At 40.4% G+C, this 26,263-nt stretch overlaps 1 protein-coding gene across 1 annotated transcript in view; it reads left to right on the forward strand.

The window, feature by feature from the left end:
- Window positions 1-23,723, forward strand: part of LOC138766387 (kinesin-like protein KIF14) — a 55,749-nt gene extending 32,026 nt beyond the window's left edge. The window contains exons 15-29 of the mRNA XM_069943964.1: window positions 1,867-2,027; window positions 3,456-3,603; window positions 4,684-4,782; window positions 4,863-4,971; window positions 5,783-5,876; window positions 7,232-7,367; window positions 7,445-7,530; window positions 10,580-10,629; window positions 13,667-13,849; window positions 15,638-15,813; window positions 16,250-16,408; window positions 18,236-18,370; window positions 20,509-20,589; window positions 21,634-21,781; window positions 23,066-23,723. Coding sequence (XP_069800065.1) covers window positions 1,867-2,027; window positions 3,456-3,603; window positions 4,684-4,782; window positions 4,863-4,971; window positions 5,783-5,876; window positions 7,232-7,367; window positions 7,445-7,530; window positions 10,580-10,629; window positions 13,667-13,849; window positions 15,638-15,813; window positions 16,250-16,408; window positions 18,236-18,370; window positions 20,509-20,589; window positions 21,634-21,781; window positions 23,066-23,469 — 2,169 coding nt within the window. The 3' untranslated portion in view covers window positions 23,470-23,723. The remainder of the gene's footprint in view (window positions 1-1,866; window positions 2,028-3,455; window positions 3,604-4,683; window positions 4,783-4,862; window positions 4,972-5,782; window positions 5,877-7,231; window positions 7,368-7,444; window positions 7,531-10,579; window positions 10,630-13,666; window positions 13,850-15,637; window positions 15,814-16,249; window positions 16,409-18,235; window positions 18,371-20,508; window positions 20,590-21,633; window positions 21,782-23,065) is intronic.
- Window positions 23,724-26,263: the final 2,540 nt, after the last annotated feature.

A 26,263-nucleotide genomic window follows, 5' to 3' on the forward strand; every position in this document is an offset into this window, starting at 1 on the left:
CCCCCATATGTATTTACCGCTATGAAATGTAGTATAACTTTACTGCAAGGCAAAAGACCTCATATAGCGGCCTCAAGTACAGTCGGGGATGCTGGAATTTTGTGTCCAAAGAAAATGATTCCCTAGAGAAATCGCTCAGAATCCTTTCCCTCAACACCCAAAAAGTATTTAATTCTGTCTTCCAAGCTAACATGGAATCTGTGCTTAGTAAATGGGGATTTCCACAACATTGTTGTCTGTCTTTGGTGGGCGCACAGTACTCCTCCCCCTAGGTCAGCGCGCATACAGTTTCCCATTTGAACAAGGAACATTCCAGGGTCGCCCTCTTTCCTCTGTTCTATTCACCTCATGGCTTTGGTTATACGTCAGTGAACATCAATTGGGTTAGAGGTGGTGTAATCAGCTTTAATGTCTCTTTGCACAGGGCATTCTTTTACCACTTAACCCCTTATTTCCCTCCCAAACTTACAATTCCTGCCTTTTATTTTGCCTTCATATTGGGCCATAAAGTGTAGCGATCATTCTTCACTGGCGGCAAAATCCTGCTGCCGCTTTTCCTGTTCAGACGGGTCGGAGACGGATTTCTTCCGTCAGTGCTGTTGCATACAATGCAGTTCACGGGGCTGCTGGAAAAATTTGGTCTCCAGCACGCCTTAACAGGGAGCGCGATGACAGGATTTTGACAGTGCATCCTGCTACCAGCAGAGAATTTTATAGTTACAGCAGCACTGTCGTCCTGGGTTCAAATCCCACCAAGGGCAACATCTGCAAAGAGTTTGTATGTTCTTTCCATGTTTGCATTGGTATTACACTACCCCAAAACCCCTCCCCCCCATAAAAATTTAAATCACCCCCCTTTCCCATTATATAAATAAAACATATAAAAATAAACATATAATATACCGTAGCGTGCGTAATTGTCCGATCTATTAAAATATAACAAGCGTCACTGTGAACGGCGTACACGAAAAGAGGGGAAAAAGTGCGTGGATTACTGATTTTATGTTACATTATATATAAAAAACCATTTTATAAAAAGTGTTTAAAACGTCCGATCTTCACAAATATGGTATTAATAAAAACTAGAGATCATGGTGAAAAAAATGACACCCAATACAGCCTCAAAGGTGAAAAAATAAAACCGTTATAAGCGTCACAATAGGCCCATTTTATTAATAATTAATTGCCAAAAAAGGATTTCATAAAAAAATATATAACATTAGAGAATCTGTGTAAACCTGCATATGGTTGTGTTCGGGCTGACCTATAGAATAATAGTATCATGTCCCTTTTACCATATAGTGCATTACGTAGACACAGGAACCCCCCAAACGTTACCATATTGCATTCTTTTTTTTTTTTTTTTATTTCATCTATTTATATCATCATAAATAATATATTTCGGATTCCATCATACATGTTATGGTAAAATGAAAGACGCCATTACAAAGTACAACTATTCCTGTAACAAACAAGCACTTACATGGCTTGTAGATAGAAAACTGAAAGTGCTAGAGCTCTTAGAAGGGGAGGAGGGAAAAACGAAAGCGCAAAGATCAAAATTTACGCGGTCCACTGGGTCATTTTGGGCCTGGTCCTCAAAGGGTTAAAGTAACCTGAAACTATGCATACGCTTTATGGAATGCCTTTTCTTTACAATAAACCCACCACTTTATTAAGGGTCGCAAGTCACTACCTTGTGTACGTCTCTCTACATTACCAACTACACACACCTTAGGGTGCTTTTTAGACTTGCAGAGTTCTCTGCCCTGGGGGCCACAAACGAGTGCTGATCATAGGGTGTGCATGGTAGGCTGGGGGGAGGGGGTTTATTAATAACCTGCTGTTCAACATTCCTAATTGTAGGGTGACCGAGTGATCCTTGGTGGAAACCATTACTTCAGGTTCAACAACCCAACAGAGGTTCTCAGTAATCGCCGGATTGTGTGCTTGGGCAATGCTGGACAGGAACGACTCAGAGACTTTGAATTTGCAAAAAATGAACTCATTGAGGCCCAAATGCAAAGGTAAATTCTAATTTGGCCTTGCAGTAAAAAAAAAAACAAAAAAACAATCTGCAAACATCTACGTTTTTTTTGTATTGAAGGCCCCAAGTTTCAAAATAGTTTCTTAGGGTGCCTTCACACCTACCGGATCCACAGCGGATCTCACTTCTGCGGATTCGAAGCGAGAACCGCTGCGGAGCCGGTATCAATTCACCCCTATGATAGCACATATTCGCAGCGGGATTGACATCCCGCTGTTAATATGTGCTTTAACTCCCTGGTGTCTGCAGCCCCGCCGTCGCATCCCCCCCATCCCGGCCACATCTCCCCCCCCCCCCCCCATCAGCTCACCCCCAGCCTGGCTGCCGGCTCCGGTCCCACACAGATCAGCTGAGCGGACTGGAGCCGGGAGCCTCACTGCAGCCACACCGCCGAGCAGGTAATGTATGCTCGCAGCGGGCCGGAGATGGGCGGGCTGATGTGGCCGGGATGGGGGGGATGTGCCGGGGATGGGGGATGCGACGGCGGGGCTGCGGGCACCAGGGAGTTAAAGCACATATTCACAGCGGGATATTAATCCCGCTGCGAATATGTGCTATCATAGGGGTGAATTGATACCAGATCCGCAGCGGTTCTCACTTCGAATCCGCAGAAGTGAGATCCGCTGTGGATCCGGTAGGTGTGAAGGCACCCTTAAAGGGTTTGACCAGGCTTAAAAAAAAACAAACAAACAAAAAAAAAAACATGGCTGCTTTCTTCCAAAACTGCAACCCTCTTGTCTCCAGTTTAGGTATGGTTTTGCAACAATGTTCCATTGATAGCTGTTATATTAATTCACTTGCTGGTGGTCAGGGAGGAGCCAGCGTAGACCTCCCCAATGACACGTGGTTCAAGCAGCATGAAAGTGATGGTTTTAATAGCTTTCTTCAAAAATCAGCATATGGTTATAAGCTTGAGTCAAAATGTTATGTGCATTGAAGTTTAGTTATGTGATATTCATTGATTACTTATTGAAGTCTCCAAATAATAGTATCTATGGCTCGTTAACGATATTCGTTCTGTGGAATAGCTGTAAACGAGCGAACGACAACAGCGAAATCGTCGTTCACTATTTTTTTTCAACAATAATTCGCTAATCTATTCGTTGAATAAAAAAATCTTTCAGTCGTTCTTGAAATGTCTACCTACATTTCCCCACGTTTTAAACAACCATGTAACAATGTAACGACCGCAAAAAAATCGTTAACTACAGATATCGTTCACGTTCCCACACATATTATGTGTTATCGTTCACTTAAAAAAATTAAGTGCTCGTTAACGAGCGGTCGTTGGAGCGAGTCTATGAACGATAATCGTTCCGTGAAATAGGGCTATTAGTTGGACCTGCAGAGTTTTGTTTTTTTTTTTTGCATATAGTGAACAGTCTCTTGTAATGAATTTGTTATGCAGGATTGATAATGAGATTGGGGAGGCGAGGCTGCAGGCACAGACTGAGATGATGATGGAACTTCAAGCAGCAAAAGCCTTATCTCAGCTGGAGCTGATGGAACAAAAAAAGCTTTATGAGAATCACATCAAACTACTGGAGAAACAGCTGGTTTGTGAATCCAGGATTTGTATTGACATATTCAGGAAAAACCACCAATATGCATATAGACATGATGGTTTTACCCCTTTTATAGCAATCAGAAAAGAACCACTTGGTGTTACTGTAGATTTACCAACCACATCTGCTGGAAGTTTGTTCCAAGCGTCTACTACTCTTTCTGTACAGTTCAAATTTCTCATGTTGCTTCTGATCTTTTCACCAACTAACATTAAATTGTGTGCCCTTGTTCTTGTGTTCAGTTTCTAAGCACTTCCCTCCAGAACCTTATTCAACCTTTTAACATATTTAAAGGTTTCCTGCCTGTGCCCCCCCCCCCCCTGACCCTTCTTTCCTTGATTCATACAAGTTTAGTTTTTGCAGCCCATCCCCAAATCCTTCTCTTCTGAAGTATTCACTAATACAGTACTGCCAATATGATACTCAGAGGATTCCTTCTCCCCAAGTGCATTCTTGAACATTTGGAAACATTGAACTGCAGTTTCCATTGTTTGGACCACTTATCTACTAACGCCAAATAGTTTTCTATATTACTGACATCTCCAGGAATACCAACCCTATTGCACCCTTGTGTAATTAGCAAACATACAAACCTTAACTACCAAACCTTCTCCTATGTCACTAACCTTACCTACCAAACCTTCTCCTATGTCACTAACCTTACCTACCAAACCTTCTCCTATGTCACTATCCTTACCTACCAAACCTTCTCCTATGTCACTAACCTTACCTACCAAACCTTCTCCTATGTCACTAACCTTACCTACCAAACCTTCTCCTATGTCACCATACTTACCTACCAAACCTTCTCCTATGTCATTTACAAACATATTAAAACGCACAGAACCCAGAACAAACCCTTATGGCCACCCAGGACAACACTCCAATAAAATTCCTCGTAAAGGACAGATATCTTAGGCTTTGCTGAAATCCAGATAGGGGATATCCAAGGCACCACCTTCATCCAACACTTTTGTGACCTACTTAAAGAAATTACATGCTTTGTTAGTGTAAGTGATCTATGGTAGTATAAAGTCAGTAGTGATCACTGTATAAAGTTTGATACCATAGGAAGAAGAACAGTCTCGGAAAAATAGCCTCAAGAGAAACCAGAAGGATGATCCTTGTTCCTCCAAATCTGATCTCCCTCCATCGAGGTCATACTCCCAGGTAATGTTTCAGAAGAGCGCTCTTATGCCTCCTATGAGGAACAATTTACTTATTTTTTTACAATTTTCTCCATTATTTAGATGGGTGTAAAGCAGAGCAAATTCATAAAGATCCTCGAAGATGAGAAGGATAGTCTCAATAAACAGGTGGCAAAAATGGAACACAGAGTGAAAAGTATATCGACAGAAAGTAAGTGGCAACTACCCGAATTGCCAGCTGCATATTATTGATGTAGTAGCTTGGATTTGATGTGCATAAAATCCCTTTGAAATTAAAGGAGAAGTCTGGTGAAAATTCTTTTTAAAGTATTGTATTGCCCCCCAAAAGTTATACAAATCCTCAATATACACTTATTACGGGAAATGCTTATAAAATGCTTTTTTTCCCCTGCACTTACTACTGCATCAAGGCTTCACTTACTGGATAACATGGTGATGTCACTTTCTGGATAAAATGGTGATGTCACGACCCGACTCCCAGAGCTGTGCGGGCTGTGGCTGCTGGAGAGAATGATGGCAGGGGGACACAGGGTACTGGAGAGACACTGAGCATCCCTCTGCCATCATCCTCTCCAGCAGCCACAGCCCGCACAGCTCTGGGAGTCGGGTCATGACATCACCATGTTATCCAGAAAGTGAAGCTTTGTTGCAGTAGTAAGTGCAGGGAAAAAAGCACTTTTTAAGCATTTCCCCTAATAAGTGTATATTGGTAGTTTGTATAACTTTTGGGGGGCAATACAATACTTTAATGCAAATTTTTACTGTACTTCTCCTTTAAGTGCTTCAGATTGCAGTAGTATTTCTTAAAGGGGTTGTCTGGTTTAGAATAACTATTTTTAAATGTTCTATTCAAAATCTTTACTTTTCTCAGTCCACAAGGGTTAACACTAGAGATGAGCGCAACTTGAGCCTGTCTTAACCCAGAAGTCTCGGCATTTGATTACCAGTGGCTGAAAAAGTTGAATGCCACAGAGTCACAAATTTTTTATTTCTTTTCCCAGAACAGGAACAGTGGACTGCTCTGCAACTTTCCATTAGTCTTCAAGAAGCAAACGCAATCAGCAAAAGCCTAAATAAACAAACAGTCTTTTCCAGGTAATGTCTTTAAAGTTTATTTTAACCCTTTTAACCCTTCTCACTGATACATAAAACGTACAATATGGGAGACTTCTTTTATACTATGTTTTTGTATATTCAGTACACCTATTATTACTCTTCTTCCTGCTGAGGATCCTTGCTTCTCAGGTTAAGATTCTACTTCTGTGCCCTGTCTCATTCCTAACTTGGCCTCTGGGTCCCATAAGGGTTGTGTAAGGCTTTATTCCCACATTCCGTGTTTCGCACGGAACACAGACATTAAAGGCTTTTACCAAAGTCTCCCCCTTAACCCCCCCTTCCCCGGCAGCATCTCTGATATGTTGCTGGGAGCGGGGGAACTGTATGGATATGCACCGCAATGTGATGAGCAGCGCATATCCATACAGTTCCCCCGCTCCTGGCCTCATATCAGAGATGCTGTGCAGGGGGGGGGGGGGGGGTAGACTCCAGTAAAAGCATTCCATATCTCTGTTTCGTGCAAAACACGGAACGTGTGAATAAGGCCAAAGAACAGTAGTTTTTACACGACCCCCTTTTAAATAGTAGGTTAAGGCATCTCAGGGATTTCAGACAACGTGCTTTTCATTAAGGCTTTGTTTGCACACTGTACAATACAGCTATATTTTCAATGTAATAATGCTCTCCATCAAGTCAAAGGGAAACTGGCCACACGTATAGGTTCAATGGAAGGTGAGGAGGCCGGCACTCCAATATGTGGGATACTGTAAAACTTAACTGCAGTAACATGGACAAAAAAAAGTTATATCTAAGGGTGCCTTTAAGGCCCTATTACACCAATAGATTATCTGACAGATTTTTGTGAGCCAAAGCCAGGAATGGACTATAAACAGAGAACAGGTCAAAAATGAAAGACTGGGATTTCTCCCTTTGTCAAATACAGTCCTGGCTTTGGCTTCAAAAATCTGTCAGATCTCTCTGTGTAAAGGCGCCCTTAGAGTTTTACATGTCTTAGAGAGTCGGCCTCCTCATCTTCCATTGAATCTACTACATGATCTAATGGTGTGTTTACACAGAAAGATTTATAAACAGGGAACAGGTCATAATGGAAAGACTGAGATTTCTGCTCTTTTTTAAATCCATTCCTGGCTTTGGCTTCCAAAATCTGTCAGATAAATCTGCCTGTGTAAACGCACCATCAACGCTTGGCCAGTGCTGGAGCTCGGTGCACCCTTTTTAGGACTTTCGGGACTGTTGCCTTTTACTTGGTTTGGGTGAGCTTTTTCTTTTATGGTCATATTTTAGCTTTTATTTTGCTGTGTGTGTGTGAGAACCTAGCATGAGAATAAGCATTATAATAGCCTAGGGATGATGATTATTATTATTTCTCTCAGGTATGACCCTCCTGCTCTGAATGGAGAAGAAAAGGCCGTGTGCATAAAGGTTTCCAACACAAACTTGGGTATAGCCACTATGTGGAGCCTTGAGAAGTTTGAAGAGAAGTTGGAAGGCATGAGAGAGTTGTATCATGTATGTGTCTAATATCTTTGAATTATTCTATATATTGATTTTACACATAGTGTAACACAGTACTTTTATACCTGAAGGGGCTCTTAGACAGTAGTGGTGATGACCTTTTTTATGACCCCGCTGATACATGGGAAGGAGAACTCAAGCAACAGTCTCCAAAAAGGCAAGTATGATTTGTTCTAGCTCTGTATCTATATACTCTGGCTTTGAGTTTTAGGTGTTCCCATCCTTCCTGCCACCCGGCACAATGTGATCTTTCTAATTTCCATAAACTTTTAGGGTACTGTACATGTAAAAAAGTTGGATTCATGGTATTTGGAATTTTAAACACAATACAACAAAGTAGGTGATACATTTAGTGAGTAAAAGAAACACAAAAGAAGACGAGACTGCCCAAATTCTTACAATCTAAGGGCAATAGGGGGAAACTCTGACTATGATATAGCGTTTTATAGGGTAATAGGAGGGCTTTAAAGGGGTTATCCAGAGCTACAAAAACATGACCACTTTTCCCCCTACTGTTGTCTCCAGTTCAGGTGTGGTTTGCAATTAAGCTCCATTTACTTTAATGGAACAGAGTTTCAAAACCCCACCCAAACTGGAGACAACAGTAGGGGGAAAGTGGCCATGTTTTTGTAGCGCTGGATAACCCCTTTAATATCAGGTGACATACAGATCAGAGGTAAAGAGGAGAAGTGTCCCACCTTTATTACTAGCTTTAGCAGACAATTTGGGAAGATAAGAAGTATTGTTAGCAAATTCACACCTGTTTTGCATCAGGACCCTATTTTGGATAAGATTATGGACGAGGCGAGTTGATAATGGTAGCACATAGACGTCCGTCTTTAGGTTCCTCTCTGTCCCCTAGCCCACTTGTAACAAGGCAGACTATTTTGTATAATAGTGTGTGCTTACTATGCCACAAAGGAAAGGTGACTGACCCTTTTGAATCTTGATCCACAATAAACTACTAAGAGTACATATACTACTAAATTGTACACATTAAACAATGTGTACAACGGGCCACAGCGTATTCAGTGGTTACGTGCAGAGCAGGAAGATCCGATGCTGGCATTTGTTCACGTTTGTAGACCTTTTATACAATTGCTTCTATGTTTAATACCCTATTGTTGCCAGCAGGTGGCAATGTTGCCTTTTTAGTTGTCCGCTATAGCTAGGTGGTTTGATTGAAAACCACAACAAAAATCTAAAATAAATCAAAATCGTAGTTAAGCAGGAAATGGTCAGAATGTCAAAACTTGAAGACTTCAAGCAATCACAGACATTAGGGCGAAAATATAGAGGCCTCTGTCTAAAGAGTTACTGACACTGTGTTAGCACCAGATACTTAAATTATTTGACTTTAAATAGGTTTTCTTAAATCAAGGATTTGGATGCAGAGGTTTTTTTTTTTTTTTTTAATCAGTTTGCTGTTTGTGTGCTACGGCTTACTGATACGGCTGACACAATGCGCCTGTCACAGAAAGCCATTTAGCAGTGATTTGGGCATAGAGGGCACAGCAAGGACGGTCTGTGAAGGTGAGATTAGAGTTGTTGTGGCCTCTCACCAGCTGCCAGGTGAAAAAAAAAAAAACCTTCAATTCACTTACATATCAATGAAATTCTAGGGATGTTTAGTTCACCTTCATCTTTATTAGCCTCTTAGAGATTTTTTTTTTTTAGTATTGTAAATATAGCAAATAGTACAGAAAAAAGTCATGGCCGTTAATGAATTCAGTTATTTTGTCCCCAGCTGTGATAGTGTACTATTATGTAAGCCTAAAACCTGGTAATTGTCCTCTCTGTCCCTATATGAGCTGTGTGATCTGACGTGGCCACTATGGATAGACAATAAGGTTTATTATTGGGATGGCACAGGCTCTGTTGAGTTGTTCAGGTTGGTCGCTGACTAAATGTTCCGGACAGTTGTGATGTATTGGTGGCCTGGCGTGTGCATCTGACATTCAGTGATGGAATTCTTTTAATATCTCTAAATAGGAGTCTCCCCATTAAAGCTTTCAATTGTACCTGCTGACCTTTAGTATGAATTAAGTTCAAAATGGCCTTTGGCATCCAGTTCTTGAATTGTGGGGTATAAGGTTCCTTTACCGTAGATCAGTGGTTCTCAACCTTTCTAATGCCGTGACCCCGTAATACAGTTCCTTTTGGTGACTGCTTCAAAACTGTAATTGTGCTACAGTTATGGTTAGGAATGTAAATACCTGATATGCATTATATATTCTCATTGGTGCTTTGTGTACTGTGTAATGATTGCACACAAAGCACCTTACACAGTATTGTTTGTATGGTGTGTGTACTGTTTTTACATTATTAACCTTTTTTTACACCAGCAGGCTGTCTCGCAGGCTCTCTTGCCTCTCTGCCTCCTAGGCTTCTGTCCTCCGGCGCTTGCTGTGTCCGACCACTGATGACGTCAGCAAGTGCCGGACACACGTAATGCGCTGCTATGGATTGTGGTGCATCCCCCTGCTTCTGCCGCCACTTAGGCCCCGTGCGGATGATGCAATCATGTCTGCGCATGCGCGCAGGCATTTTTTGGGATGCGCATCCATAACTGCATGCGTTTCAGCTGAATAGCGCTGCTGCAGACGGCAGCACGATTTTTCAGCGGCTAAAGCCATCGAAAATAAGTATGTTCCGATGGCTTTAGGCGACCCCTGTGTTTTGGTCGTTCGACCCCCTGCCAGTTGAGAACCGCTGCCGTAGATAAAAACTAGGTATTGCTTGAAGGAGAAGTCCAGTGAACTTCTCCAGAGCTGTGGGGGCTGTAGCTGCTGGAGAGGATGATGGCAGGGGGACACTGAGGGACACAGGACACTGGAAGGACACTGAGCATCCCCCTGCCATCATCCTCTCCAGCAGCCACAGCCCGTACAGCTCTGGGAGTCGTGACATCACCATTTTATCCAGGAAGTGAAGCCTTGATGCAGTAGTAAGTGCAGGGAAAAAAGCACTTAATAGGCATTTCCCGTAATAAGTCTATATTGGGGGTCAATACAATACTTTAATAACATTTTTTCCTTCTCCTTTAAGCAACCTGAAAATACACCCCACCTTTTCTTAACAGGGCCCTGTATGTATCTTTATTGTATGTATGCCCTTATAACTGACTGCAACATACACAATAGTTCAGTCCCATACTTTGTACTGTAAACCTGAGGTCACATTTTGTTTTCATTTTTCTCCATCAGAGGAAGAGCGTCACTTTCCAGACAGACTTCTGGTTTACTGATTGGAAAAGGTAATGTTTCTATATCTAAGCACCTGATTCACTGCCCGTGATTAACTATTAAATATCAGGTATGGAGTCCATCACAGTAGAGCAGGCCATACACTTCAGATGCTTGGATGAACACTTGTTCAGCGGATGGTTTTTTCTCAAGACCCCTTCCATTCACTTGCATGGTTGGTTGGCAAAAGGCAAAATGGGAAAAGGGAGTTGCTGCCAGACTCCGCTGGAAACAGCTGAATAAAATGTTTTTACAGCCTGAATAAAATGTTTTTAAAGAGGTTGTAAAAAAAAAAAATGCAGGATAGCAGGAGATGGTGTTAGCATAACAGGTTTTGTTCTTTACTCCCTTAGACTATGCTTACATGACAGGATTTGATCAAAAAGACATCTGTTATTTGCTATTGACGGCCCTCTACCATGATCATTATAGACACCCGTTAATGGTAAATAACAGACCTCTTTTTGATGGGCATCAGCAATTACGGCCACAAAATCCTGTTGTCTGAACTTAGCCTTAAGGCCCTATTACACCAAAAGATGTCTGAAGATTATCTGATACATTTTTTTCAGCCAAAGCCAGGAACGGATTTGATAAGAGGAGAAATCTCAGTCTTTATGACTGAGATTTCACAGCTGCATCCAGGGCCGGCTCCAGGTTCTTGTGGGCCCTTGGGCGACAGAGCCTCGGCGGGCCCCTTTTGGGGAGCAAATTATGGAGAGACAGGCGAGGAAAGATTTGCAGCAGAAGAAACATGGGGCTGCTGCATATCTTTCTCCTCCTGTATCTCCTGATGTCTGCGGTAGTCAGGACTCTGGAGGAGTCAGACACAGTGACAGGATTATATATATATATATATATATATATATATATATATATATATATATATATATATATATATATATATATATATATATATACAGAGCAGGAGCAGCCCCTGCATGATAGATATATTTTTTTTAAATATATATATATTATAATATATATGCAAAAAAGGGGTCCATGGAGCCTCGGTTACGAGTCTCAAAACACGGTAATAGCCAGATATCCCTCTCTCCCGTGTTTTGAGACTCATAACTGAGGCTCCACGGACCCCTTTTTTGCATATTCAAATTTTGTATGAGACAATCAATGGAGACTCGTAAGTGAGTACTCCATTGGAATTTTTCACTGTTCTCCCTGAGTTCAGTGATTGTTGTGTTTTGTTTGTGTTATACACACATACACCATGCTGGTGCTGCTAGTTCTGTATACAGCTCCTGCTCTGTGTGTGTGTGTGTGTGTATGTATGTGTATATATATATAATATATATATATATATATATATATATATATATATATATATATATATATAATTAGAGGTCCTGCTGTAATATATTATATATATTTATATCACAGCAGGACCTCTATACACAAAACAACTAGAAGCACCAACACATACAGAAGTTTAGAGAGCCTACCGTTCAGCCCTCTATCAGGTCATGTGTCCGATCACATGACCCGTGACATCATCAAAGGTCCTTCTCCCTTCTACTAAAAGGTCCTTTTCCCTCCTACTTGGCTGTAGGGATGATTTGTGCAGGGAGACGTGTGCCCGGGGACCCCAGTATGTATCTGCAGGCCCCTAACTGTCACATGCGGCCTCTAGGGGCACAGTCCCCTCTGTTACTACACTTCTTTTTTTTTTTTTTTTTTTACTAACAGAAAAAAAAATGTAGTAGCAGATGGGACTGGGCCCCTAGAGGAGCTGTGGGCCCCGGCACTTGCCCTAGTTAGCCGGGTGCTGACGCCGGCCCTGGCTGCATCCGATTACTTGTATGCAGCCATCCCTGGTGTCTATTGGGGTGGATCGCTCCTACATCCAGCTCCATCCAGGCTCAGCGCTGTAGTGGCACTGATCCTGGCTCTGCACTCGATTGCTTACGGCTGCAGCAGCCGGAAGCAATCAAAGTGCCTGTCTCATCGATCTATCCTGTATTAGTATACAGGATAGATCTCAATGAGAGATCAGAGTGCTTATACTAGAAGTCCCACAGGGGGGCTTCTAGTATAAGTGTAAAAGTAAAAAAAAAAAAGTGTTGTTAATAAAAAGCCCCCTCCCTTAATAAAAGTCAGAATCACCCCCCCGTTTCCCATGTTATAAATAATAATAAAAAAATAAACATGTTTGGTATCGCCGCGTGCGTAATCGCCCAAACTATTAATTTATCACATTCTTGATCTCGCACGGTAAATGGCGTAAGCGCAAAATTGCGCATTTTTGGTAGCATGAAATCCAGAAAACTTGTAATAAAAAGCGATCAAAAAGTCATATATGCGCAATCAAGATACCAATAGAAAGAACACATCATGGCGCAAAAAATTACACCTCACACAGCCCCATAGACCAAAGGTAACAGCGTTATAAGCCTGGGAATAGAGCAATTTTAAGAAACATATATTTGTTAACAATGGTTTGAATTTTTTACCAGTCATCAGATACAATAAAAGTTATACATGTTATATATCATTGTAATCGTAACGACTTGAGGAACATATATAACAAGTCAGTTTTACCCCAGGGTGAGCGGCGTAAAAACGAAAAAACCCCAAATAAAAGAAATGCTTTTTTTTAAAAAATTCCTCCACAAATTGAATTTTTTTCCTGGTTTCGCAGTGTACTTTATGAAAAAATTCAGCCTGTCATTGCAAAGTGTAATTAGTGGTGCAAAAAATAAGGGCTCATGTAGGTTTCTAGGTGAAAAAATGCAAGTGCTATGGCCTTTTAAGCACAAGGAGGAAAAAAACGAAAACGCAAAAATTTTAATTGGACCGGTCCTCTAAGGGTTAATCTAATCTGTATGGGTACCAATTTTTTTTGTTTGCATTCAGGCACTTTTTTAAAGCATGGCCACCACCCTTTCCCCAATAAACCATAATTAGGCAAAATACTGTGTAAAGTACCTAAAACACGTATAAAATGGGCTACGTGTAAGGTCGTTTTGTTTGTATGCTACAATTCTTGGAAATCTGCAATGGTAAATCTGCCCTTCTGTTCGTGTCTTACAGTGCACACCGATACCTTTGTTCCCAGCACCACATTCTCTTCATTCTGCAAGCAACTGGTAACCTCTGAGATTGACATATTGGGCAAGGAGGACCATCCTCAAGGCTTAGTTCTTTTAATGCTCATTGGCCTTCATGAAATCTTATGCTCAAGCAATGATGTTATACAGGCATATGAACAACTTGGTAAGCAAATTCCAGGCCTCAGTGCCAATTATGATGATTTTATAGCTCTAGAAATAGAGAATTGGGTATAGATTTTTTTTTTCATATATGCAGTGGATACATTGGAAAAATGATGCCAACATCATCTCATACGGCGGGAAAATTTCTTTCCTGATCCAGCCTGTCAATCAGAATAAATCATTGGGATCAATGTCCCATCTAGTATTTATATTGCGTATGTTTTTAATAAAGACATCCAGGGCCCCCTTAAAAGGAATGCAGATTTTTTTTTTTTGTCTAGGTAAATACTGTAATAATTTCACTCTCCAATCTATCTATTTTCACACTTACTGAATTTTTTTTTTTTTAATTTTGTAAATTATTTTTTTAATTTTGTTTATGGGGGCTACAATCTTGCCTTCGCTCTTTTTCGGCAAGCCCCATGGACATAGACTACAATGGGAAGAACTTGTCCATTAAGACACACTTACTGAGCATACTCTGTGACCTTTTTAAAGGGGTCATTCCACAGGTCTATTCTATGGTCTCCTCGATCAACTGGTGTCAGCTTTTACTCTAACGCTGTACAAATCACTTTCTAACGGCCTTCTCCTTATAACAGACATAACCAGTAGTCTCCGCTTCATTTTAGGCTTAGTGGTTAGAATGAAAACTGCATTTTAGGCTTAGTGGTTAGAATGAAAACTGCATGATTTCAGAATTATTTTCTGATCTAGACAGTAAAATGAAAAATTATCACCAAAAATTCTTTTTAATTATTTAACATAAATACTTTTATTTTAAACAGCTAATTTTTACACAATCCCTTTAAATGGAACGAGTCATGAGAAAACCACTGTTACAGCTATAAATATGTTCTTGTATGCCGCCCAGCACTGTTTCCGGGCACATAGATAACAGCTATGATTGTTACTTATGTCTCGAAAAAGTACTTTGTGAATCTTTCCTATGTAGTCATGTGAGCGGTCCGCAGCTCCGAACTAGGCACGCCTGGTGCAAAATCTTGCCGGCAATCACACCTCCCTGGGAGCATTGACGCATGGGAGCTGACAGTGTCACAGAGGGGCCACCCCTTAGCACAATGCTTCCAGGGAGGTGTGATTTCCGGCAAGATTTCCCACCAGCCACTACTAGTTAGGAGATCAGGAGCGCTCACATAACTACATCGGCAGGTTTTATAAATTGTTTTCTGGACATATAAGTAAAACTCACAGCGTTTACTTATATGCTCAGAAACAGTGCTAGGGGGCACATAGGAACCTATTTTTCTTTTTTTTTTTTTTTCTATTTATATATTTTTATCTTTTTTTTTTTTATCATTTTATATTTTTCTCATGGTTTGTTCTGGACAGATCAATTATATTCGAGGATTATTCTCCTAATTAAAAAATATATATATTATATTATTTTATATTGAGTGTGTGTGTATATGTATGTATATATATATATATATATTTATATATATACACACAACCTTTAACGTTCTTATATATGTCTTACGTAAAAATTTCTGATATTAAATCTAGATAATAATAATACCTTGCAGGCAACTACTGGGAAGAAGATGGCACAGTGACAAAAATCTATAGCCATTCATTGGGATAAAAGCTGGCCATTGATTGTTCTTGGACTGTAAATTGAATGTTTTTTCTGCTATTGTTTTCTCTTTCCAATCTCCACCCTCCTCCTCACCCCCTTTTGTGTGTCTTATTGTGTATTCCTAGTTTCACCTTCATCATGACGTATGCTAATGCCTCTTGTTTTTGTATTTTTTTTCTTGCATTCAAGATCTTGATGACGTGAGCATCCAGCGACATCTGATAACCATCTCGTCTGCTTTTAAGAACATGGGTTTCTCTGTCCGGTTGATTGATGACTTACTCGACACCTCGGCAGCGTACCCCAAACAGCACCTAATAGCTGAAGTGAAGAAGCTGGGGGGCAGCCTGGCATTTCTCCTACATGTGCGTCTTGTCCAAAACCACCCCCCTTGTTTTTTTACGCAGCATTGAGTCACCTCTCTGGGCAAAGTATTTTTGGTTTCCATGGCTCTGAAAGGAGTTGTGTGATGGCCAGCAATAAAACAACAAAAAAAAAGGACGTTTTAAGAGAACAGCTCCTAAATCTGACATGCTGTGAATAAGAAAGAAGATGGCGATGTTTAGTTTTAACAAGCTTCACAGATTGGAATAATAGCGACACTTTGTATTTGAAAGTATTCATCGTCAAAGACTCTGTCTAATAGAGTATGCATTTGTTTATGTAGTTTTAGCATATGTCCTGACTTGCATAGTATTGTACTCACACACCAGCCCACTTTTTGAACTTTGAAGAATAATTTGTAGGGTGGGCCGGCCGCAGATGTCTTGTTTCATGCCAACTATCTTTTTCTTTACACAGCGCTGTGAATGTGACATTACATCAATGTTGAAAAACTCCAAGGAACAGATTAACCAATCTGTATCCGTCATCGCCAGCTTGCTTGGCCAGCTCTCTATCACTAGGCAACCCAACATCAGTCACAGCATGGATGAAAAATGTGGCCTGGAGGAGGCAGAGGTACTGGCAAAACTTGTGAAATCTATTTAGCTAAAGTCAGCAGGGGCTGCTAAAAAAGTTAGACTATGGATGTATTTTAACTTTTTTAACTATTATGTGCCTGTAGCTTGTCTGATTTAAACGTGTCTCACTATAAAAGTATGATCTATGTACAGTTTAGTGATGCACCGAAATATCAATGATACAATCGATACTCTGGGTGTAATTTTCTGGTATTCAATACTTTTTTAAGCTGTGCAATAGAGCAGCTTAATGTATAGTATTCTCCTGAAAACATGAATGAGCGCCTGCCATGTTCTCTGTACGCCCTCCCTGTCACCCGTCCCCTATTTTAGCTGCCTAGTCTGCCTCGCCCCCTGACAGTAGCACTAACTTCAAATAGCCAGCACAGAGCAATCGCTCATTTAACTGTGTACGTGTCACTGTCGATACTGACAGTAGCGTTTAACCCCTCCTGAGCCCATACACAGTGGGGGTTGGCTACTATGTGTAGCAGACTCCCGCTGCTAATGACATTTAACCTGTTCAATTCTGCAATGTAAAACGGTCGATGCATTGAAATAGATTACTGACAGGTGCCACACTTGTCAAGTGTTCAATTGGCACCAACTCTACAATGTGACTGCAGGTTGCCGATTGATTACTTAACAAACTGGAGTTCTATACTCAGGGCGAGTATGTGTCGGTGTGTCTCTATTAGCAAAGCACTGATCTCCTTGATCTATGCAATGCTATAGCATTGCATAGATCAGAATAAGCAGTCTATTAATTCTTTATAAAAGGTCCCTAGAGGGGACTTAAAAAAAATAAAAATAAATAAATATATATATATATTTTTTTTTATAAAGTGATCAAAAAGTCACATATATACAAACGTGGTACCAGTCAAAACTACAGGTCATGGTGCAAAAAAAAAAAGCCTAAGAGGCTTAGAGAGTTAGGGAGTAAGGATTTGACCAATTTTTAAAGTAGTAAAATTAAAATATAAGGTACATAGTCTGTGGAAGAGGGAGTCATTATATCAGCAGTCTGGAGTTTTGTTTTTTCATACATTTTATACTTTTTAAAATACTTTATAAAATATCGAATGGGTTTTGAAAAAAAATTGTGACATCACTAGTACAGGTTAGTAAAACCGTAGTCTTACAGCTGTATTGTGTGCAATACTGGGCTCAATGATAGAAATCTAATTATTGGGCTCCAGCCCTGGTGCAAATAAATACCTAGTGCTTACCCAGGAGTTAGGTGGCAATGTATACACTGCTACATTTATTTATGTTAAATTAGACTCAAAGTTTTTCCAGCCAGGACCATTTGTTTTTGATTAGAGATGAGCGAATTTACATTACAAAGTGAATCGTTTTTATCTGCGAGAATTCCTCAGTATGAACCCACCCTAGCAGAGTGATATAGGGACAGAGAGGAGAGGAATGGCGGAAATTGGATGATTGACTGGCTGACAGGTTTTCTTTTCTGTTTTTTTTTTTTTAAATTGTGACTTTCTGATTTTTGTCACAACATGCTATAACAAATTTTCCCTTCTGTAATAGTCCCATTACTGTAGCTACTATAGTTTGGGCTGTTTTAATGAAACTCATTAAGATTCCATTTGCAAATATTAACGAGTTTGACCCGTTGCTTCGCTCCTCTCCAAATAAAACCCGAAACATGAAAATGCCGCACCTGTCCACAAAAAAGGCAGCCGTGTTTTCTAATCCAGTTTATCCGCTCTAAGGTTTGCTCAATGGCAATACTGGGGAAAGTGTTTGTAGTGAGATTATTTTACTGTAAAAGAATTTATTTTATTTTTATTTTTTGTTCCACCAGTTCATCTCTCATACCATAAAGGAGAATTTCCTCAGGGGAAGTGAGGATTCTCTTACTGAACATATGGATTTCCTCATCGGGGAGGTTCACTTTTTCGAAGGTCTTTACCAGAAAGCCTGGCTGGAGAGCCATAAGGTATTACCCTAAACCCCACACCACTTACAATTACATGCCAGTACAATTTCCTAAAAATAATACATGATTTTCCTAGGTATGTAAGAAGCTATCTGCCACATTTTCTAATGTATTAGTATCGTATACTCAGAGAAGTCTAGCCTGGGATATCTGTTGACTGAACTGTTTTTATTATTGTTAACTGTTAACCTGTGTTTTTTTTTATTTTTCTATATAACCTTATGCTAATATTTGTAAAACCTTCAACTATATGAAATTAAAATAAATAATTATTGGCTTCTTATGATGTTACAATATGCTTTAAGAAGAGTTCATAAGACTTTTAAAATAGTTTAAAGTGAAGTGAAATACAACAGCTTATAAACGGTCTCCATTCACTGTAAAATTTTACTCAGATCTGACAAATTTAGGGCACAGGAATTTCTAGTGGGCTATTCACACTTCCATGGTTTAAAAAAAAAAAAAAAAAAGGTCCTAGTATGGGCCATAATTGTGGCACAGATTCACCCATAGAAGTCTAAAAAGTGGATCACCTTAATTTAACGCCTTGCGGGTCTACAAAAAAATATGGATGCAACTGTGTGTAATCTATTTGTAGCCTTTTTACCAGAAGTCAATGGAAAAACTAACAGATCAAAATGGATATATATATTTTTTTTTTTTTTTAGCGTACACAAACGTGGTTGACCATGTTTGTGTATGTTAAAGGAAACCTAAAATACTATAACACTATTGAAATTTGCTGCAGCAGCGCCAAGCGCACTTCCCAGCCATGATTTTTTAGCTTCCCTCCCTGCAATGTGTATTCCCCAAAATTACTTTATATTCTTGCCGTGCTGTATGCAAATCCCCACAAGTAGTCATCTGGGCGGTGAGCTGTTGGCATGTAGTCACCGTCCCCTGGACGTTCCTCTATGTCAATCACGATTCAAACTGAATAATTAGTCTGACATAATTCAGGAGCATGCCGTGTATCACGTCGGCGCGCCCACGTTCTTACTACGCCACACAGGTGCAGAATAGCTTTTAAACTCATTGCCGGAGATGAGCAATTAGTTCAAGGCTAGCCTGTGCAGTACAGCGCCAATCAGGATCGCTGTACTGCACATGCGCGGCGTAGTAAGAACGCAGGCGTGCAGAAGATGGTATGCACTGAATGACGTCAGACTAACTATTCAGGTGAAGTGGAGGAATGCCCTGGGGACCGTGACTAGATATCGACGACTCACCACCCAGATGACTACTTGCGAGGGGATTTGCATACAGTGTGCCAAGAATGAAAGTAAGTTTGGGGATTATACATTGCAAGGAGGAAAATTTAAAAAACAAGCCTGGGAAGTGCGCTGGGCGCTGCTGCAGCACATCTCAATAGCGTTATAGCGGTATATAAGGTTAATAGTTCCCTTTAAAAGTAACCATTTAAAAAATGGATTCGTTGAACAGACTGCAAAAACGCAGTGTGCACCCAGCCTTATGGATGCACTACAGACAATTTTTTTTTTTTTGCAGATATACTGTAATATATGGTCCTGAAAAACTACTAGATGTGTGAAACTGGTCTTGCTAGCATAAAAATACCTAATAGTTTTCTTCTCTGTTTAAACCTTGATGCTGGCACTAATCTGGGTTACTTTGGATTGAATTTTTGGTACAAATAGTTTCTTTCCCCTTCTGGCGGTCCCTTCTAGCAGTACCTATATGCAGTTATTGTAAGATCCAAGGCAGTGTAACTATATATTCTGAATTCCTGAACATAGGATCCTTACACAGAGATCTGGCAAAGGCGGTGACTGAGCATGTGTGACCACCAGCATTCGGCTTATTAGATGGACATGCAGTGCTATACATTTCGTACTCCAGATGGTTATTTTATCAGAAAGGAATAATACACCACTGTACCAGTCTATTGTGGAAAAGCTCCAAAGTAGATGTTATATGGGGAAACAAAAAAGGAAAAACAGCAGAAAAATTATTTCTGCTGCTGATTTTACAGCTTTATCCCGATTTTATGCTCGAGACGAAAACTGTCAATCAGCATTGGGAGGTTGGAGAATCTCACATCTTATAAATAGCTATGTCATTATAGAGTTAATGAATGAATTTGGGCCATTTTTATCTTGTCTAATGGTTTTATTTAGTTAGCAGAGGACTTAAGGAAATGTTTGCTGCCCCTTGGACAAGCTTTGGACTGTTACCTGAACAAGTGCAGAGATTTCTGGGTAATTTTTTATTTTTTATATAATTATAATTTTTTTTCAAATCTGCATTCTACAGATGACAAATCACCCTGATCCCACATAAGATCTGATTTCTGACATTTAAGGCCCTCTTACACTAAACGTTCAATAATAGTTTATGGGTGTAATAGCGCATGTTAAAAAACCACTGATTTGTGGTCTTTCAACATGTTGAAAAGGCCCGATCATGACGCCGCTGACCTATTGGGCAGCCTGGAAGATCTAAGGCTCATCTGTGCAGCCGCTCCCCGCTCGCTGTCGGTGTGTGATAGTGTAGGCAGCAAGTGGGGAACTAAGGGGAATCAATCGCTGACCTGAAAGTTCGGCACTCGTTTCCCCCTCAATATCGTGACATGTAATGCAGCTCTTAGCCTACACCTTCTGCATAGATCCATTATCTACAGTGTCTTAAATCAAATGGGTATGTATTTCCCTTTAAGTGTATAGTAGAGATGAGTCCAATCTTTCCGCATTTTAATAGCAGTGGTTTAGGAAGTTGGATGCAGCCCTAGGGAGTCCTGGAAAACATGGACACAGCCATAGGTCGTAGGCTCTATCCAGGTTTTCCCAGACTCCTTAGGGCTGCATCTATCTTCAGGCACTGGTATTGAAATGCTGAAGAATGCGTTCCTCTCTAGTTGATATGTTATGTCCCCCCTTGCTTGTGCACCTGGAGCCTTGTGTTGTAAAGAACTGGCGAGCTGTGGCACCACCAGATCCCGTCCAGCTTAAATGTAAGGAGAGGGAGCATTATAATGTTGTCAAGGAGCAGGATGTGAGGTGCTGGGCAGCAATGGCGCGTCTCTCTGCTAAGGAGAGATAATGTGCTCTAATCATAGATCACCTTCCACAACACTTATCTGGTCTTTTTTAAAAATAAAAAACACACACAAAAAAAACTTGATGTAAAGAAAAATTGTGTGTGTGTGTGTATATATATATATATATATATATATATATATATATATATATATATATATATATATAATTTATTTTTATATAATTTTTTTTAATTTTGTAATTTAGATGCAGTTTCAAACTATGAAGAGCCAGAAGCAACTTTTCTCCCAGGACCTATCCCTCCATTATTTCTATACAAGAATAATCCACCATCTGAGGAACTTGGTCATGAGCTGGAAGGAAGTTATTGCCAAAAGTGTGCATTATATGACAGGTAGGATAGAAGCTTTAATAGTAACTAAACTGCACAGGTTTCTGCAGTTATTAAATCCCCCCCCCCCCCCCCCCCCCCCCCAAAAAAAAAAAAAAAAAAATAAAGAAATAAATTTAAAAAAAAATAAATTGGCTTCTAAAAATTCGGTTTCAATAAAGCAGGCAGAAACATTGCATGATATCAAAGCCCATAAATTACATTAATTTACATTAAAATACATTTGTTTTCAGTTAACTTTCGCTATAAAAAAAATTATACTGCAATAAATGGGAGTTAGGGGAGAGAAAAGGGGAGAGAAAAGTGTTCTATACTTATAGTCTATGGAAAACAATAGGTACAGCCAACTTCAGCAACTACAGAATGGTACACATCTTATCTGTATGTATAGTGTTAATATCCTGCATTTTTATATTCACCTCTAAAGGACCTTTTACGCGGACCGATTTATCGTGCAATAAATCATTAAAAATTAAACAAACATCTTCTAGTGTAAAGGCGGCAATGATCAAACTACGAATGACAATTGGTTCGTAGGTCGTTGACTGCATCTATTGAGCCGACCTCAGAATTGTTGTTGTTCTTTCTCAAGTCTTTCATTGAAAACATTCATTGTTCATAGTATATAGATACAAACGCTACTACGAGTATATACATGAACGCAAATACGACCGTAAGTACGATCACACTAATGACTTTTCATAGGGATTTATCTTCTCATCTAAATGCCTGCTGTTTTAAAAGAACAAAATCCTCCCTTGTCATTGGCGATTTATCTGTACGTGTAAAAGGACCCTAACAAGGAACCTATTATGTCATTACATTCCTTACATTCTAATGATAATGAGATGATTCAGCTAATCTTTCCTTAGACTACATGGTTAAAAAAAGTTAAAAAAAAGTTTCAATACAATTTGACTTTATTAATGGTGGCTTAACATAAAAAAAAAATTGCTTCTATTCATAATTATCACTTATTGATTTTTTTTTTTCCCCCTCCTCTGGATTACCCCTTTAAGAAAAATAAAGGGGGAGGAGAGAGCTTTCTCTGATGCTGAACTATCATGTTTTGTGGCTTAACCAAAACCCAGATTTTTAGCCAAAATCAACACTCTGAAAAAGTGCGTAGTCAGTATTTTAGCCAAAAATTAAAAAAAGAAAAGGGGGGGGAAAAAAAGTCTTTCCAAGATATGTGAACCCAGCCCAAGGCTTTCTTTGGGACATAGTTACATCAATGGTCTCCATGTTAAAATGTAACCAGCGCTAACCATTCTCCTTGGTTTACAGATGGCATTACAGACTTTTCGATAATAAAGCAAAACTTGGAGGGCTGTTTCAAAAGTGCTTCCCAGTCAACCAAAGCCTTGTCCTCTTTATGCACCGAGACTGCCGGCCACCAACAAGACTGCGACCTGTCACTGGTGATGAAGGAGATTGAGGCAGATGTGCCCAAAGTGCATTCTTCAGCAGGAGATTTATTACGGCTAATTAAGGTGCTGGGAGGTGCCAATTGTCTTAATTCCGGGATGTTACTGTCAGCCAACAATAGGCAATTGTCCGGGGGTCCGAGAGCTGACCTCGGTATTCATATGTGGGGGAGTAGCAGAGAGTCTGTAAGAGTGTCTATAGCTAAATGGAACCATGAAGCCCTTCTGAGGGAAAACAGCTCTGAAAGAAAAAGAACAGTTTAACTCGACTATCTTGATTAGTAGGAGATTTTTTAGATACTTATAAAACAATATAAGTATCTGCCCCCATAACCCTCTTATCCCTCCTCCACATGGACACTTTCCCTCTAAGAATAAGCTGTGGTCTTGTATATTGATATTTATTGGTCTGTGATTGTGATTGTTTTCTATCCTTTATCTCGTTTACTACTATTTTTATAGCTTTTCTACTCATTGCGCTTCATGTTTCACTGACTGATTTGTATTACACCTTCCTACTGTATCATTAATAAAGAGAGAATATCCACACCTCCGTGATCTATAAGAATTCATTGTCATTTCTATGCGGAGACTAGCAATGCACTGGTTAATTATGGTTACCCCAGGGGGATTATAAATTGGCCTTGGTACATGGTTTGTATATGGATTTTGGTATTTGTCTTCTATCTCTTTGGGGTGGGGGGTGGATATCTGCGCAAATATGCTGCCCCACATCTGTATTGTAAATCTGCGTACAGTTTTGGAATGGAATGTAGGTATCCGAATCTGCATGACAAAAGTTCCCAGCGCAAAATGTGACCGTGAGGTTTAGATGTGGATTCATTTGTACAGCGTGTGAAATGATGTATTAAATACCATTGCATGTGAAGGAGGTTTTTCCAATGTCAAATCTGACATGTAATAAAAAAATGATGAAGGATCTTTCATAATAAGATTATTACAAGAATTATTAAATTCTTTAGCGTTTTGAGACCTTTTAAAACATCACTTAAGCTAACTCTTTTATACTCCAGATGAGCCTCCTCTTAAAGGTCAAGTCCAGGGTTGAAAAAATGTTTGCTTTACTTGGTAGCGCAAATTAAACCCAACAACCTGACGACCCCCCCCCCCCCCCCCCCCCCCCCCCCCCTTTCTTTCTTTTTATTTGTATCTTAGGTAAAAAAAAAAAAGAAAAAAAAAACCAAACATCTTAAACTGTTGTTAATGTAACAACCACTGGAAAAGGTTGTGTGTGTTTTTTTTAAATTGCATGCTGTTATACATTTTGGCTTCATTCACGCCTATGAACCTGAGCTGCAATACCACACACAAACTGAGGACAAGAGTGGTGCTGTTTCTGGAAGCAAAGCAGTTATGTTTGTGTAATCCTGCATAGCACCTTTTTAAGGGCCATATTACATGGCCTGATGATAAGGAAGGAGGGGGCGGGGAGCTGTGTAAGGGGCAGTACAGACAATCCTTAGATGGCCCATAGACGATAGTGGCGCTCTGCTACTGCCCCTCCTATTACATGGAGTGATGGCTGGCAGAGCGTTGCTATTGTCGTTTTGATAGGTCATGTTTTAAGACCATGATCAGCCAACATTGTGCATGTCGGCTGGTCATTGCCTTTAACATGCTGTTAACATGACCTATTACACCAAGCTGTTAACATGACCTATTACACCAAGCAATTATTGGCCTGAAAGTGGCCAATGCCCAATTATTGCTTAGTGTAATAGGACCCTAACCGGCCGTAGCTGTGCCTGATTTAAAAGTCCATGTCAAAATGACATTTTATATGGCAGAAAACCGTCATACGACATTCATATCCCCTGTATTACACTATATACTAATCAACCATGGCAAAAACAGTCCCCCTAAGATTGAGGCCCTTTCTGCTCCTCAAAACAACTCTGAACCATAGAGGAATAGACTCCACAAGACCTCCACCCCTGAATGTTATCTGTGGTTTCAAATGGATTGAGCACTGAGAAATTTGGAGGCCAAGTTAACACCATGAACTTCACTGAATACCAGGAGGACCCACAAGACCTGCTATTCTTCCTAACCTATCCAATGCATTTTTGACTAAGCATCTACAGTTGTGCTCAAAAGTTTACATACCCTGGCAGAATTTCAAACCTCAGATCAAAGAAGAAGTCACCTGTGAGTTACTGGATTACATTTTTTTTTCGATATTTTGTCAAACTTTATTTGGTAGGTGTGCCCCGAGGTGTGCTATACAAAGGGGCCCGCTGAGGCTCTCTCGCCCAAGGGCCCACAAAAACCTGGAGCCGGCCCTGTCTGTCTCCTAGAATGAATGGAGCCGCGTCATACAGGGGAGGGAATACCCTCCCACTGGGGGCGGCCCGGGCCACCTCCAGTGCTTCAGCACCGGCTGGTTTCGGTGCATAGAACGGCGCCGTGCACGGGAACTGGGCCTCGGTCCGAAGAATGGACCGCGGCACAGTCTTCCCGTGCCGACACCGTTCGATCAGTGGGTTTAGGTTAAAGAGGATGTACCAGGTGGTACATCCTCTTTAATACTATGTAAAGCTGCCCAAAATGCCTCCAGTCTCTGTAAATTCCTAGGCTGTCTTGCATGAACTGCACACTTGAGTGACTCAATGATATTGAGGTTAGGAGACCGACAGGGCCGGCTCCAGGTTTTTGTGGGCCCTTGGGTGAGAGAGCCTCAGCGGGCCCCTTTGTATAGCACACCTCGGGGCACACCTACCAAATAAAGTTTGACAAAATATCGAAAAAAATGTAATCCAGTAACTCACAGGTGACGTCTTCTTTGATCTGAGGCGATCGCTCTCAGTTTCCTCTCCATCTGGCCCAGACCTCCATGATGATTTCTTCCAGCTACAATTCATCTCTTCGGGACCTGTCAGACAAACATGTTAGGCTCCGCACTTTTCCAGCAACTTCCTTCCCTTTTTCCCACCCATAGGCTACTATACAGTAGTAACTCCACTGTTTGGTGTCATGTGCAGTAAAGTAAGGAGGTTTGTGGGCCCTGTGCTGTGCCCCCCATATAGTAATAATGCCC

Source organism: Dendropsophus ebraccatus, chromosome 10 (genome assembly GCF_027789765.1).
Source record: "Dendropsophus ebraccatus isolate aDenEbr1 chromosome 10, aDenEbr1.pat, whole genome shotgun sequence".
NCBI classification, from domain to species: Eukaryota; Metazoa; Chordata; class Amphibia; order Anura; family Hylidae; genus Dendropsophus; species Dendropsophus ebraccatus.